Here is a 17,019-nt window from a genome sequence, read left to right as displayed (position 1 = left end):
CCTGTGTCCTTAATATGGAATCACATATTCAAAAAACTGAAGACTCACTCAGTCCAATCAATAGTAACAACTGAGAATGTTGAGATCAGAGTCGATACGACGCTGATGACAGACATTAAAGTACAACATAACAAGCCGGACATATTTGTTTTCGATAAAAGGACCAGGGAGATTACTTTAGTAGAGGTCGGAATCACTTTCAGGAGATGCTGAAGGTGGTTGAGGTTGAAAAACTTCATAAATACGACCTCCTCGCTGGAGAGTTGTCCCAAATATACAAAGCGAAAGTTAAAATTGTCCCTATTGTTATGATTGGGAGGGAATTGTGAGTAAATTCTACAAATCATATATGGATTTTGGGTGTGGATATTATTCCGAGGGCATATATTCAATCTATTGTACTAAAGAAAACTCTTGAAAGCATGTTAGTGGAGAACCGACATGGGATGAACTATCAAGAGAGTGATGTTAGTGAAGTCATTCATTTTCTACAACGAAAATCTCTACAACAATTTGAGGACGACGAAATCGTGCCCATGGAACAACAATCCTGGAGTGAGGATCAGATTGGTGATGGTCGACAAGAGATTGCAGTTAGAGAGCTAAGGAATGGCTCAAAAGAAAAAGAATGAATTAATACGTCAAATCAATTTTAAATTCAATTTTAAATGGTGTTTTAAGAATATTCCTTTTTGCTGTTACAGACTATGTATAAAAATTGATATTAGCTATTCGACCGTCTTTTGGGCAATTGATTTATTAAGGAGATTATTCTGTCGACAACGTTATACCGTGTTTGATTGATCTTATAAATCATTTGATTATTTTTATTCACTGCAATAAAACGTCAAGTTGAATACGTGGTTTACTGAGTACTGCATCGAATTTGGAGCACTGATAGTCAACATCGTGATTCAAGAACCGAATCCTGAATTTATTGTGTTTTTTTATAAATCCTGTTTGTCCCAATATGAGCACTACACGATGTCATTGGTCATTACTAAGCTCTAGACTAGAGGTTGTCAAAAGGTTGTGCTGCCTGACAAATACAAATTTGAATAATTTTTTTCCTAATTAATTTAAAAACATAAACAAATTAAAATAATTACTAAAATTAAACATTATTAGAAAATTAAACGAAGAAAAAAAAAAAAAAATTAATTGATATTCTCTCTTCTCTTAGGGGAACTACTCCGTTGACCGGTCATGTCTTGACACCTCTCCTCTTCGTATTGCAGTAAGAAAGCAGACTCCTCTGGCAAGTCAACTGACACTCCCAGTTCTTCTCCTCTAGCGATAAGACTATCCGTTTCCTTCTCAATTTGGTAGTTGTCGACCTTCATGCCATGTTTGTATTCAACGACCATGCTCTCCAGGGTTTTCTTGATTGTCACTGATTGAATGTACGCCTTAGTCGGGACCTCTATATTCAACTTTTTCATGTAGGACTTATAGAACTTGGTCACTACCCCATCCCATGTCAATACGACAGGGACTATCGTGACTTTTGCCTTGTGAATCTGTGCCAATTCTCCAGCAAGTAGATCATACTTGTGGAGTTTCTCTACTTCGACTTGCTTTAACCTGTCCTGGGATGTGACCCCGACTTCGATTATCGTTATCTCATTTTTCATTTTATCAAGCACGAAAATGTCTGGCTTGTTGTTTTTAACTTCAATGTCGGTCTGCAACGTCATGTCTACTCGTATTTCAACACGACTATTTTCCACGACCGACTGGACTGAGTGTGCTTTCAATTTCTTGCATTTCTTTATTCCGTACTGACGACAGACGTGTAGATGTATGCATCTGACAATTTCATTGTGTCTTCGCATGTATGACCCGTGAAGCATTCTGCTACATCGAGTAGCTAGGTGATCCACGGTTTTTCTTGCCGAGCCGCAATGGTTACAATTAGGCTTTGCCTCTCCGAAAAACAAATTGCGATCCTGGGCCAAGCAATATAGTGCCTCGGCCTTTGGGCCATTGTTCCCATTGGCTAGCCATACATTGGACTCCACGATATCAGCACTCGGTTCCTGAATGCATTTAAACAGCGTTGAATGTATCATCTTAGATTTAATGGTGTCCATTAGTCTTTTCTTCTGGCACTCCTTAATAAGGTTTACATCCAATTTTGATTGGTCTTCCAGATTGTACTTGAGAGCGAGAAATCTTGCAATCGTGGTCATATGTGTTTTCTTTTCTCTCAAGACCCGCAAGATTCCTGCTCTTCTGAGGCACAACGAGGCTTTTCTTTCAAGGTCGGAGAGAAATTGGAGCAGGATGCATTCGCTCTTATTGGAAATTGAGATTAAGCCTCTTCCAAAACCATTTCTGCCGAGATATAATCTTTCTTTATTAGCGGGCTTCAGATGGATTCGTAAAGTAGTTAGAATGCGACGAATTACCAGATCAATGGCATCAAACTCACTCGGTTCAATGTCGATCAATCCGATATAGTAGTTGTAGAGAGAGAGTGCATATTCGTTTATCGCTTTAAAGAGGTTTACTGCACTTAACTTTGTTTTTGCAAGACTCTCGATTCTCTCTTTCACGTTTCGAGCAATTGTTTTCATTACCTCGATTTTCTTGACATCACTTCCTCTATCCTCCAAGACTCCCAGGTATCGATACCCAGCACACCCATCCAGACATTTTGTATCTTTCACATAGTCCAGGTTAGTCGCAGACTTTTCCGAGTTCCTCTTGAGGCCAACGGCATCAAAATATTCATCGACATCTTCCATCATTTTTAGAACGGTGTCTTCTTTCTCAGCAATTATTTTCAGGTCGTCAATAAACAACAAATGGTTTGTTGAATATGAAACCGTGAACGGGTCATTTTGACCTATACGCACCTTCGGGAACTTCATATTCAAGCTCCTACTTAACGGATCCATTACCAGAGTGAAGAGTTGTGGAGAGAGTGAGTCTCCTTGTAAGATTCCTCTTTCCAATTTTACAGTTCCAATTCTCTTATTGTTAAGTGTCAAAATGACATTCCAATTTTTGATTAAAGTTTTCACAAAATTTGTGATCCAATTCGGAATTCCAGACTGATCAAGCACTTGACATAAGAATTCATGATTGACAGAATCAAATGCCTTTCTGACATCGATCCACGTTGCAAATAAGTTATTTCCATACTCACTATTGACACACTGGTTTATTAGTGCTTGTTCCTTTGCGCCTTGGCATTGCCTTCTAGCTCCCAGCTGATTATCCGAGATAAGGTTAAACGCTTCGATATAGTCTGTAAGCTTTGTATTCACACATTTAGTGACAAGTTTGTACAATATAGGCATGCAGGTAATCGGCCTTAAGTCATTTGGGGAATGGCACTTTTCATTTTTTGGAATGAGGTATGTTACTCCTGTGTAAAACCACTCAGCAGGGGAATAGCCTCCGTTCACAATTTTAAGGATCTCATCGCACAAATGGCCATGAAGAGCTTCGAACTTTTTGATAAAAAATCCATAAACTCCGTCACAACCCGCGGCTTTCCAATTGGGTACACACTGGATAACATTCTTGATAAAATCAGTTTTCACGTCACTTGGAAGCTGTTCAGCTCCAGTAATATGCTTACCAACAATAGCTTTAGGAGTACGGTTCTCCTCTTTCTTCCATACGCCCTTCCAGAAAGATAGACACTTATCCTCTGGGACTTGACAATCAGAATCTTTGTTTTCACAGTTCAGTCTTCGATAGAATCTTCTCCTGTTTAGTTCAAAACAGAAATTATCTTGTCTAAACGACTTTCTGGAGCGATAGGTTGAGATTTTTTTCTCCATAATTTTGACTCTATCTTCAATAAGACTAGATACGCGTGCCAGCTCTCCCTTCCTGGATTTTTTGTATCCAAACGAGCATAAAATGTTCAGTGTCTTCTCTTTTTCGTCTTTAGATTGCTGGCCATTAAACTTATTAACGAAAGTTAGATTTTCTCTAAGTTTGGAAATCTTTCTTTCCGTATCCTCAAGCCATGTGATTTTTGTTAGGGGTTGCCTCGTAATGTTTTCATATGAGCATTGCCCGGCATAAATTATATCCGTGATTTCATTTATGCTTGCAGGCGGAGAAGATAATATATAGTTCGAAATCACTGCATTAATTGCGACAAGAACATCAGTCTTTAGCAATTTATACGGAATCTTCTTTGTGGGCATTCTCGCATTTCGTGGGATTGATTTAAGTTCCTGAATTTGGAGATTAAACTCTTCCTTGCATTTACCATAAATGGAGATTTCTGTCTTTGGCAATAAGTAATCTGAGGTATCCACATTATTTCGACTGCCACAGCCATTAGAGCAGGGCTTTACATTCAGTAAGTTTTTCACATCAGAGACACTCTTTTGAGTGAGAAAGCGGACGTTGAAACATTCGGCAATAAGTCTCCATCCTCCACGAGGAATTCTGCCAAATCGTCTCTTCGCCGACTCCACAACACCAGAAATCCATTTGACTTTGTCGTTAGAGTGTTCCTCACCGATCACCGATTTAAGAGGGATTAGATGGGGTGAGACATGTTCGGTAGGAGAGTTTCCACAAATTTCATGGGGATCATGTAGCCCCGAAGACTTGCTTCTTACCAATAGTTGTCGGTTATCTCTAATATCTTTTGTAAGAGAGCCCTCAGGATTTGCTTGCAGACTGGTGAAAACAGACATACACGACACCACAAGAAATTGTTATTTTTGTTACTAGAATTATAATTTCTTGAAAATATAAGAGAAAAACTGGAATAAACTGAAACAAACCCAATGAAAAGCATATCGACTAAATAGGGAATCTTTATTCAAAACATTTTTATTTCCAGCATGACCAGCCACGAGGAAGCAGTCAATTTGTTAAATTCCGACATTTATTTTATTTATTTAACCGCCAAGACCACGGTAAAAATCAAACAAGCGTCACGTGATCCCGATGCACTTGACCAGGGACCTTATCTTCGCTCGGTGATCTTTTCACGAGCCCACACAAGATCGCATTGGGCGGCAGGTTGTTTTGACGGGATTTTCTGACGATCCGAGGTTCAGCTTGATAAGGTCTTCCAGAGGAGCTGGACCGAGGCGTTCGTTATCGTGTGACCAACGATCGGTTAATCTGTGGGTTCTTTGTTGCTGTATTCGCCTCCTGTTGGACCACGATAACCGCGAACCTCATGATCCGCAGGCGTAGGCAATTGATGGTTCGAAGTATTGGCGGTAAATATTCGTCAGTACCGGGTGTGACCCGTTTTTCTATAGGCCGGATAAAGTTCTGAGGATGTTCAATTTTTTTCGCATTTGCGAAGGAGGTTGTCTGCGTGCGGGAAAGCAGAGGTGCATGTCGAGGGTTACCCCTAGAAGGGTACAAACACGTTGTTCAGCTTTAAGTCGACTGAAGTCCTTCCCAATCTTTTGTCGGAAGTGAAAAGTAACGTGGCGGATTTCGCCGGGTTTACCACGAGTCTGTTGTCGGTCAGCCATAGGTTTAGCCGATCCAGGTTAGCTTGGAGCCTTTCAGAGGCTCTCTAGATGTCCCGGTCCCGTGTCAAAAAGGAAACTGAATTTTTAAACCAAAATAATTTATTTTAAACGTATTAATCTGCTAGTTATTGGGAGAAAATTAGTTTTCTTTAAGAAGAAGAAATAAACAAAACTAATACTTTATTTTCAGTCAGTTACGATTTTTTTTATCACTTTCCATGTTGTCTTTATACAAATGATTCGCGTCAATTATGAAACTCCTGGCTGAGTTTATCTCCTTTTCAGGGATTTTGATTATATTTTTGGTTCGACCATCATACTCTCCAGTGTTTTCGTCAAGACTGTATTTAGATACAAGTTCCTACTTCAATAGACAACTTTTCAATGTAGAGGTCAAACCTCTATTGCTCGACACCTTTTTTCAAAAAATTCGAAAATTTCTAAAGAAACCTCCATTTCTTGCCAAATTCTAAATCTCACCGCTATTTTTCAATGTTAAAAAATTTTCTTAGTTAAACTATCTTTTAATATGAAATAATCTTGACGGCGCTTTATTTAACATGCGAAAGTGTATCAGACTGACGTATAATGATAAAAGACACAATAGCCTACATCGATAATAACATATACAGTACCGCTCAAATGTTTCGGACCACCCTATTTTTCTCAATTTCCAAGTCAATCCTAAATTATTTTTATACGGTTCTTTAGAGAAACTTATTAGATAAGCTTAAATACATTTATTCTATTCTAAAATTTTCTTTAAATATTTTTGTTTGGCGCCAATTGAATATAATTGATTTTTGACTCGATCATATGTTCCGGACCAGTTGCAATCATATGTTTCGAACCAGTTAAATCTCTTTAAATTTAAATAATTTTTGATTCAATTAAAAACAAAAGACTAATAAATAACAAATGCCGCGTGTTTCACTGGTTGATCGGGTCGCTATCATCACTTTTTTTAAAGATGGAGCTTCACAAAGAGAAATTGCCGAAAAATTAAAAATATCCAAAACTGCTGTTCAAAGAACAATTTCCAGATATTCATCCGTTGGACTATATTCCGACAGACCCAAATCTGGTCGACCGAGATTGTTATCCCCAAGATCTGAACGCAAATTAGTGAGAATTTCGAAAGCAGACCCCACAAAAACGGCAAATCAATTAAATTTGATATGAAATTAAATTCTATTGTAAGCACAAATACAATTAAAAGATGCCTACAAAGAAATAATTTGAATGGGCGAAAGCAATGCCCAAAACCAAGTCTTTCCATATGCCATAAAAAGGCTAGAAAAAATTGGTGCATTGAGAAATTAACTTGGAGCCAAAATGATTGGGGTAAAATTATTTTTAGTGATGAATGCAAAATAAATTTGCATTCAAACACAAAAAATTATGTTAGAAGGCCACCAAACTCTAGATTTGACTCAAAATATAACAATAGAACATATAGCCTCTGTTTTTTTCTTCAATTTTAAGAAAAAATTTAACCAAGATCAATCAATGATTTCAGGATTAAAAAATACTTGATAGTGATTCTTTTTTTCAAGCAAAAAACTTTATTTTAACATATTCAATCATTAATACAGAAGTTATGACATTGATGGAACATATCAAACTTTGTGGCTGATTCATTGACGACAATTCTATTTGTTTGAAAGCGAAAAAAGTTGCCGATCCACACGGATTCATTGATTTTAAGGGTAGCAATGGGTGGCTTTATAAATCCAAGAAACGGAGCAATATAAAGTTAAGAACTTTTCACGGATAGTCTTATATGACTGACGTAAACCTTGAAGATAAAATTAATTGTTTTATTTCAGTGATTTGCACAAAATTGGAAAAATATGAACCTAAAATATTTATAATGACAACAAAATAAGAATATTCTGCAAAAACATACGTTTAAAAAGTTTTTTCAAAAAATTCGCCCAGGCTGAAAGACCGGGTTATTTTATTTCTTATATTTTGAATGTTCAGTCCAATCTGTTACCACCGGTCCAATTTAGATTAAATGATATAAATATTCAACTTTTTAAACATAAACCATAAATCGCTCCAACCAAATTCGAAATAGCAATGAAGATTGAAATCACTTGCACCGCAAAAAACAAAATAACTGCTAATTCGGTAGTTATGTCACCAGGGAGGATTGATATACAAAAAATAAATTGGCGATGTCGGACTCGCAACCGTTGGCGATCCCCACCCCGAGTTGGTAAGGAGCAAATTCTGAGCTGAGGCGGGGGCATACACTCTTCGCTGCCAATTTAGCAGTCAAGTGGCGGAAGTAGTTTCCAATTGCTATAGCCAAGATTAATTGATTTTAAATAACCTTTTTCAATAATCTGGTTATTATTGGATCCTTGCTCTCTCTAAAGGTGAGAATTACTGACATTCAAAACTGTTTTGTAATAAAAATAAAGTTTTTTTCATTAATTATTATTAATTATCTTAATTTTAAAATGGTAAACCTAAAACCTAATAAATTAAGCAACTTGTGAGCACGCTGTTGATTTACTTTGTGGTGCTCTCTTAATTATTTGCTACACTTTAGTTTTTTTATCTTAATTGGATTCAGAAGGAATATTTCAAGATGTATTTTCTTTTAATGATTTAATTATCTGAAAGTTCATCATTTTTGTGATATTTTTCGATTTTATTCCTTTAATCTCCTTTTTTACTTATTTATACTTTTTGTGATATTTTTTGAGTTTGTTCCTTTAATCTCCTTTTTTACTTATTTCTATTTATATTTTTTGTGATATTTTTCGATTTTGTTCTTTTAATCTCCTTTTTTTACTTATTTATACTTTTTGTGATATTTTTCGAGTTTGTTCCTTTAATCTCCTTTTTTACTTATTTCTATTTATATTTTTTGTGATATTTTTCGATTTTATCCTTTAATCTCCTTTATTTACCTATTTATACTTTTTGCGATATTTTTCGAGGTGTTCTTTAATCTTTTTTTTTACTTATTTCTATTTATATTTTTGGTGATATTTTCCGATTTTGTTCTTTTAATCTCCTTTTTTACTTATTTATACTTTTGTGATATTTGAATCTTATATTATATGTCACGAAATCAGCGATGTATCTGTCACGAGGTCTCTTAGCGATTATAGGAGTTATTTGAGGCTTTGTAGCCATCAATTTCTTTGACTGACAAATATAGATCAAAAAAATACCTGACAAAATGAACATTTTGACACAATCTGAGCAACTTCGGATCGGGTAACATCGTAATAACGATTACGAAGTTTGTCGAATAGACGATCTCGTCCAAAGTGATCCATATTATGTTCTTTTCTTAGTCTGTATCTTTTTTTCTTGTCGACATCTTTAAAAGATGTTGGATCGCGATCAGAATTAATATAATCTTCAAATTGTTCTATTTCTTGCAAAAAAAGCTTCACTAAAACCCGGCAATTTGAAATAATTCGAATCTTTATAATTTGAATGAAACTGTTATTTACTAGAAGTTAACAAAGCCATCTATCCGAAGTGGAATAACCTGAGATTAGGGATTGTTTGGTCCTCCATGAATGTGAAGTATTCTGAACCTTTGACATAAACTTTGAATTTCTGCATTTTTAAATTCTGTCCCGTTATCCGACTGTAGAATTTTACATGGCCCATGTACGTAGAAAAGATCCTCCAAATAGTGGCATACTTCAATTGCCGACTTATTAAGCAATGGCCTTGAAAAGGCGAAACTAATTTGGTTATATAGTAAAACCTCTCGAATCCGCCAAATTTGGGACCTGGAAATTACGGCGGATTCGAGAGTTTATTTATCGGTCCCAGTCATATTTGAACAGAACATTATCGATATTCGATCCTTCAATAATTTATGTCCATATCTCTTGATCTTGCAAATGCTTTTACATGGAAGAGCTTTATAAAATAATCCTGTCTCATCTGCATTATAGACATTTTCGCGACTATATAATTTTATTTTTGCTCTTATATTAATGAGAAAATCATTAACTTCAGAATTTGAACCAGATTAGCGTTCAGTATTCATTGATTTTACTTTTTCTATTATGGTCTGCTTATAAATTATTTTATGGAATTCAATGGAAAACTCAAATTATTTCAATTTTAACTTTAAATCATGTTAAAAATTTAAATCATGTTAAAATCTCAATTAAGTCGTCTTCTTAATTCTCTTCATGTGTGTTTTTATTGTCTTTCCATCTTGCATTTCGACCTCTAAAACATTGTGTGTGAATATTTTTGTTATTATTCCTTCTTCGCTGTAAATATTTTCAAATTTCTTCAACGATAGTGCTGGGTTGGTCCCATAATCTTTAAGAATCTTGACCTATTTATAAATATATTTTTTTACTTTACCTTGTTGCCCAATTCAAAAGCATATTTTGATTGATGTACTCGCATTTTTCGATTCATTTTTCTGTAATGAATTCAAATTTTTCGGAGGAAAATTAAATTTGAACCAGCCGACCTCGTAGCGACTTTGTAACCGTTTGGTTAAAACGCTCGATGATGCCTTTACTTCTCGGATTGTTTGGCCTACTGTGTATCTGTTGAATGTTGAAACATTCACACAAGGCATTGACATGTTGATTTTTAAATTCAGTTCCATTATTCTATTTGCAAATACAGTTACTCCTCTGAAATTGGCCATTTTTGGTTCCACGTGTTTTTGTGGTCAATTCGAGAAATGGCCAATTTGAGAAATAAAATCAATCTTTTGTGTAAATTAAATTTTGAATAAGAACAACTTTTATCCAGAAAATTTTAAGTAATTAAGCATTATTAATGTTCTTAAAGTAGAATTGGATGCCCATCTGCTTTTTTTGAGTTTTAATCTGTGGGCCCTTTGTTGGATCTCCTGGATTCGCCTCCTGTTGGACCACGATAACCGCGAACCTCATGATCCGCAGGCGTAGGCAATTGATGGTTCGAAGTATTGGCGGTAAATATTCGTCAGTACCGGGTGTGACCCGTTTTTCTATAGGCCGGATAAAGTTCTGAGGATATTCAATTTTTTTCGCATTTGCGAAGGAAGTTGTCTGCGTGCGGGAAAGCAGAGGTGCATGTCGAAGGTTACCCCTAGAAGAGTACGGACACGTTATTCAGCTTTAAGTCGACTGAAGTCCTTCCCAATCTTTTGTCGGAAGTGAAAAGTGACGTGGCGGATTTCGCCGGGTTTACCACGAGTCTGTTGTTCGTCAGCCATTAGTTTAGCCGATCCAGGTTAGCTTGGAGCCTTTCAGAGGCTCTCTAGATGTCCCGGTCCCGTGTCAAAAAGGAAACTGAATTTTTAAACCAAAATAATTTATTTTAAACGTATTAATCTGCTAGTTATTGGGAGAAAATTAGTTTTCTTTAAGAAGAAGAAATAAACAAAACTAATACTTTATTTTCAGTCAGTTACGATTTTTTTATCACTTTCCATGTTGTCTTTATACAAATGATTCGCGTCAATTATGAAACTCCTGGCTGAGTTTATCTCCTTTTCAGGGATTTTGATTATATTTTTGGTTCGACCATCATACTCTCCAGTGTTTTCGTCAAGACTGTATTTAGATACAAGTTCCTACTTCAATAGACAACTTTTCAATGTAGAGGTCAAACCTCTATTGCTCGACACCTTTTTTCAAAAAATTCGAAAATTTCTAAAGAAACCTCCATTTCTTGCCAAATTCTAAATCTCACCGCTATTTTTCAATGTTAAAAAATTTTCTTAGTTAAACTATCTTTTAATATGAAATAATCTTGACGGCGCTTTATTTAACATGCGAAAGTGTATCAGACTGACGTATAATGATAAAAGACACAATAGCCTACATCGATAATAACATATACAGTACCGCTCAAATGTTTCGGACCACCCTATTTTTCTCAATTTCCAAGTCAATCCTAAATTATTTTATACGGTTCTTTAGAGAAACTTATTAGATAAGCTTAAATACATTTATTCTATTCTAAAATTTTCTTTAAATATTTTTGTTTGGCGCCAATTGAATATAATTGATTTTTGACTCGATCATATGTTCCGGACCAGTTGCAATCATATGTTTCGAACCAGTTAAATCTCTTTAAATTTAAATAATTTTTGATTCAATTAAAAACAAAAGACTAATAAATAACAAATGCCGCGTGTTTCACTGGTTGATCGGGTCGCTATCATCACTTTTTTTAAAGATGGAGCTTCACAAAGAGAAATTGCCGAAAAATTAAAATATCCAAAACTGCTGTTCAAAGAACAATTTCCAGATATTCATCCGTTGGACTATATTCCGACAGACCCAAATCTGGTCGACCGAGATTGTTATCCCCAAGATCTGAACGCAAATTAGTGAGAATTTCGAAAGCAGACCCCACAAAAACGGCAAATCAAATTAAATTTGATATGAAATTAAATTCTATTGTAAGCACAAATACAATTAAAAGATGCCTACAAAGAAATAATTTGAATGGGCGAAAGCAATGCCCAAAACCAAGTCTTTCCATATGCCATAAAAAGGCTAGAAAAAATTGGTGCATTGAGAAATTAACTTGGAGCCAAAATGATTGGGTAAAATTATTTTTAGTGATGAATGCAAAATAAATTTGCATTCAAACACAAAAAAATTATGTTAGAAGGCCACCAAACTCTAGATTTGACTCAAAATATAACAATAGAACATATAGCCTCTGTTTTTTCTTCAATTTTAAGAAAAAAATTTAACCAAGATCAATCAATGATTTCAGGATTGAAAAAAAATACTTGATAGTGATTCTTTTTTTTCAAGCAAAAAACTTTATTTTAACATATTCAATCATTAATACAGAAGTTATGACATTGATGGAACATATCAAACTTTGTGGCTGATTCATTGACGACAATTCTATTTGTTTGAAAGCGAAAAAAGTTGCCGATCCACACGGATTCATTGATTTTAAGGGTAGCAATGGGTGGCTTTATAAATCCAAGAAACGGAGCAATATAAAGTTAAGAACTTTTCACGGATAGTCTTATATGACTGACGTAAACCTTGAAGATAAAATTAATTGTTTTATTTCAGTGATTTGCACAAATTGGAAAAATATGAACCTAAAATATTTATAATGACAACAAAATAAGAATATTCTGCAAAAACATACGTTTAAAAAGTTTTTTTCAAAAAATTCGCCCAGGCTGAAAGACCGGGTTATTTTATTTCTTATATTTTGAATGTTCAGTCCAATCTGTTACCACCGGTCCAATTTAGATTAAATGATATAAATATTCAACTTTTTAAACATAAAACCATAAATCGCTCCAACCAAATTCGAAATAGCAATGAAGATTAAAATCACTTGCACCGCAAAAAACAAAATAACTGCTAATTCGGTAGTTATGTCACCAGGGAGGATTGATATACAAAAAATAAATTGGCGATGTCGGACTCGCAACCGTTGGCGATCCCCATCCCGAGTTGGTAAGGAGCAAATTCTGAGCTGAGGCGGGGGCATACACTCTTCGCTACCAATTTAGCAGTCAAGTGGCGAAGTAGTTTCCAATTGCTATAGCCAAGATTAATTGATTTTAAATAACCTTTTTCAATAATCTGGTTATTATTGGATCCTTGCTCTCTCTAAAGGTGAGAATTACTGACATTCAAAACTGTTTTGTAATAAAAATAAAGTTTTTTTCATTAATTATTATTAATTATCTTAATTTTAAAATGGTAAACCTAAAACCTAATAAATTAAGCAACTTGTGAGCACGCTGTTGATTTACTTTGTGGTGCTCTCTTAATTATTTGCTACACTTTAGTTTTTTTATCTTAATTGGATTCAGAAGGAATATTTCAAGATGTATTTTCTTTTAATGATTTAATTATCTGAAAGTTCATCATTTTGTGATATTTTTTCGATTTTATTCCTTTAATCTCCTTTTTTTACTTATTTATACTTTTTGTGATATTTTTTGAGTTTGTTCCTTTAATCTCCTTTTTTACTTATTTCTATTTATATTTTTGTGATATTTTTCGATTTTGTTCTTTTAATCTCCTTTTTTACTTATTTATACTTTTTGTGATATTTTTCGAGTTTGTTCCTTTAATCTCCTTTTTTACTTATTTATATTTTATTTTTTGTGATATTTTTCGATTTTATTCCTTTAATCTCCTTTATTTTACCTATTTATACTTTTTGCGATATTTTTCGAGGTGTTCTTTAATCTTTTTTTTTACTTATTTCTATTTATATTTTTGGTGATATTTTCCGATTTTGTTCTTTTAATCTCCTTTTTTACTTATTTATACTTTTGTGATATTTGAATCTTATATTATATGTCACGAAATCAGCGATGTATCTGTCACGAGGTCTCTTAGCGATTATAGGAGTTATTTGAGGCTTTGTAGCCATCAATTTCTTTGACTGACAAATGTAGATCCAAAAAATACCTGACAAAATGAACATTTTGACACAATCTGAGCAACTTCGGATCGGGTAACATCGTAATAACGATTACGAAGTTTGTCGAATAGACGATCTCGTCCAAAGTGATCCATATTATGTTCTTTTCTTAGTCTGTATCTTTTTTTCTTGTCGACATCTTTAAAAGATGTTGGATCGCGATCAGAATTAATATAATCTTCAAATTGTTCTATTTCTTGCAAAAAAAGCTTCACTAAAACGCGGCAATTTGAAATAATTCGAATTTTTATAATTTGAATGAAACTGTTATTTACTAGAAGTTAACAAAGCCATCTATCCAAAGTGGAATAACCTGAGATTAGGGATTGTTTGGTCTTCCATGAATGTGAAGTATTCTGAACCTTTGACATAAACTTTGAATTTCTGCATTTTAAATTCTGTCCCGTTATCCGACTGTAGAATTTTACATGGCCCATGTACGTAGAAAAGATCCTCCAAATAGTGGCATACTTCAATTGCCGACTTATTAAGCAATGGCCTTGAAAAGGCGAAACTAATTTGGTTATATAGTAAAACCTCTCGAATCCGCCAAATTTGGGACCTGGGAAATTACGGCGGATTCGAGAGTTAGTTTATCGGTCCCAGTCATATTTGAACAGAACATTATCGATATTCGATCCTTCAATAATTTATGTCCATATCTCTTGATCTTGCAAATGCTTTTACATGGAAGAGCTTTATAAAATAATCCTGTCTCATCTGCATTATAGACATTTTCGCGACCATATAATTTTATTTTTGCTCTTATATTAATGAGAAAATCATTAACTTCAGAATTTGAACCAAATTAGCGTTCAGTATTCATTGATTTTACTTTTTCTATTAAGGTCTGCTTATAAATTATTTTATGGAATTCAATGGAAAACTTAAATTATTTCAATTTTAATTTTAAATCATGTTAAAATTTTAAATCATGTTAAAATCTCAATTAAGTCGTCTTCTTAATTCTCTTCATGTGTGTTTTTATTGTCTTTCCATCTTGCATTTCGACCTCTACAACATTGTGTGTGAATATTTTTGTTATTATTCCTTCTTCGCTGTAAATATTTTCAAATTTCTTCAACGATAGTGCTGGGTTGGTCCCATAATCTTTAAGAATCTTGACCTATTATAAATATATTTTTTTACTTTACCTTGTTGCCCAATTCAAAAGCATATTTTGATTGATGTACTCCCATTTTTCGATTCATTTTTCTGTAATATAACGAATTCAAATTTGTCGGAGGAAAATTAAATTTGAACGAGCCGACCTCGTAGCGACCTCGTAACCGTCTGGTTAAAACGCTCGATGATGCCTTGACTTCTCGTATTGTTTGGCCTACTGTGTATCTGTTGAATGTTGAAACATTCACACAAGGCATTGACATGTTGATTTTTAAATTCAGTTCCATTATTCTATTTGCAAATACAGTTACTCCTCTGAAATTGGCCATTTTTGGTTCCACGTGTTTTGTGGTCAATTCGAGAAATGGCCAATTTGAGAAATAAAATCAATCTTTTGTGTAATTAAATTTTGAATAAGAACAACTTTTATCCAGAAAATTTTAAGTAATTAAGCATTATTAATGTTCTTAAAGTAAATTGGATGCCCATCTGCTTTTTTTGAGTTTTAATGACATTTTCCTTATAGCGCCTTATGGATGTAATCAATTGAACTTCATGTTCGTTCTCAATGTTTTTTAGAGGTCGTTTTCAGTTTTAGTTAACTTAACCACAATGTCTTCTTTGTCAATTGAATCTTTGGATTCTACTTCATTGGATTTTACTTCAGCTTCTATTTCTTCTTCATTTTTTATATTTTCAATATCCTCAACGTCTTGAAATGTATCATTTTCAGAATATTCAAAATTAAGAAATTCTTCGAATTCTAAGGATCAAAAATGTCAGTTTTTTTCTACTGCAATATCTTGAACTTCAACTACATGATTCTTTTTGAATGGGTTGCTTAAAATTCCGAAACAATTTGCAATCGTTTTTTCAGACACATCTTCCCAAGCCATTTCAAAACGCTCGATGATGCCTTGACTTCTCGGATTGTTTGGCCTACTGTGTATCTGTTGAATGTTGAAACATTCACACAAGGCAGTGACATGTGGATTTTTGAATCAGTTCCATTATCCGAGTGCAAATATTGAACAGTCCAAAACGTAGAAAATTTTTTTGAGATTTTCAGCAACGTCAATTCCGCTTTTATGTTTTAGTTTGAGTGAATGCAACTTCGAGAGACGTCAATGACCGTTAAAAGCCATGCTATAGTTTCATTGTTTTTTTATATCTTTAATATAATACAAAAAATTGATACCTCTTCAGATCAATTAAAACCATCTGGAATTTTTCATTTGGACGATTGGCAATCACATGATTTTCTTCATCCCCTAGTTTCAAGGGAGTTGAAAATTTGCAAATTTTCACAATCGGCAACAATTTTTTGGATTATTTGTCGTTTACAGTGAAGTATCTTTCATGGCACATGTACTCGAGAGTGTTATGTCCACAATGCGAAACGATAATCTTCAAGGCAAACTTCATTCGGATATTTGGCTCCGATAAAAATTTCGAATGGTATTTTTCTTGTTGTCTCGTGAATGGTGTTGTACATGAATACAATTCGTTTAAGGCAGGTTAAATAACTGCCAAATTTATTCTCTGAAGCAGTTGTTGACGAAATCCACCTTTTTATTGATTGATTGAATCTTAATGTTAAATTACCTTGTATCTACCTTTCAACTTGACCTTGTATCTAAGGGGCACGAGGTCTACCAAATATCTGTTTAGTGCCGAACTCGAGGCACATCGCATGCATTTTAGAATTTTTAAATTCTCTACCATTGTCGGTATGCAGAATTGTTGGTGGTTGATATGCATAAAAAATTTTCCGAAACAGTAGAATAGAATATGGTTTATTTAATACAATAGCTCCAAAAGAAAAGTGGCCGAGGAATTAGAGCTTAGGGGGCTGATAACGAGAGCCACGAAGGTCTCAACTTCGGTTTTGCCCCGGGAGACTGTCTTAATAAGACTACTTGGAATAGGATTAAAAAATGAATATGTCGAATAAAAAATAAATAAATTAATAAAAATGAAATTAATAAAATAAATTTAA

At 34.2% G+C, this 17,019-nt stretch overlaps 1 protein-coding gene across 1 annotated transcript; it reads right to left on the bottom strand.

The window, feature by feature from the left end:
* Positions 1–1,157: 1,157 nt before the first annotated feature.
* On the bottom strand, positions 1,158–4,673 carry LOC115231918. Its single transcript, XM_029801809.1, has one exon. It carries the CDS (start codon positions 4,671–4,673, stop codon positions 1,158–1,160), a length of 3,516 nt encoding a protein of 1,171 aa, XP_029657669.1.
* Between the last annotated feature and the right edge of the window lie 12,346 nt (positions 4,674–17,019).

Source organism: Octopus sinensis, unplaced genomic scaffold (assembly GCF_006345805.1).
Source record: "Octopus sinensis unplaced genomic scaffold, ASM634580v1 Contig18957, whole genome shotgun sequence".
Classification (NCBI taxonomy): Eukaryota; Metazoa; Mollusca; class Cephalopoda; order Octopoda; family Octopodidae; genus Octopus; species Octopus sinensis.
Note: the sequence above shows the minus strand (reverse complement) of the source record. Positions and strands in the feature narration are given on the sequence as shown.

Bases quoted from the DNA above. Each gene is read 5' to 3' on its own strand.
- LOC115231918 (XM_029801809.1), bottom strand. From the start codon at position 4,673: ATGTCTGTTTTCACCAGTCTGCAAGCAAATCCTGAGGGCTCTCTTACA.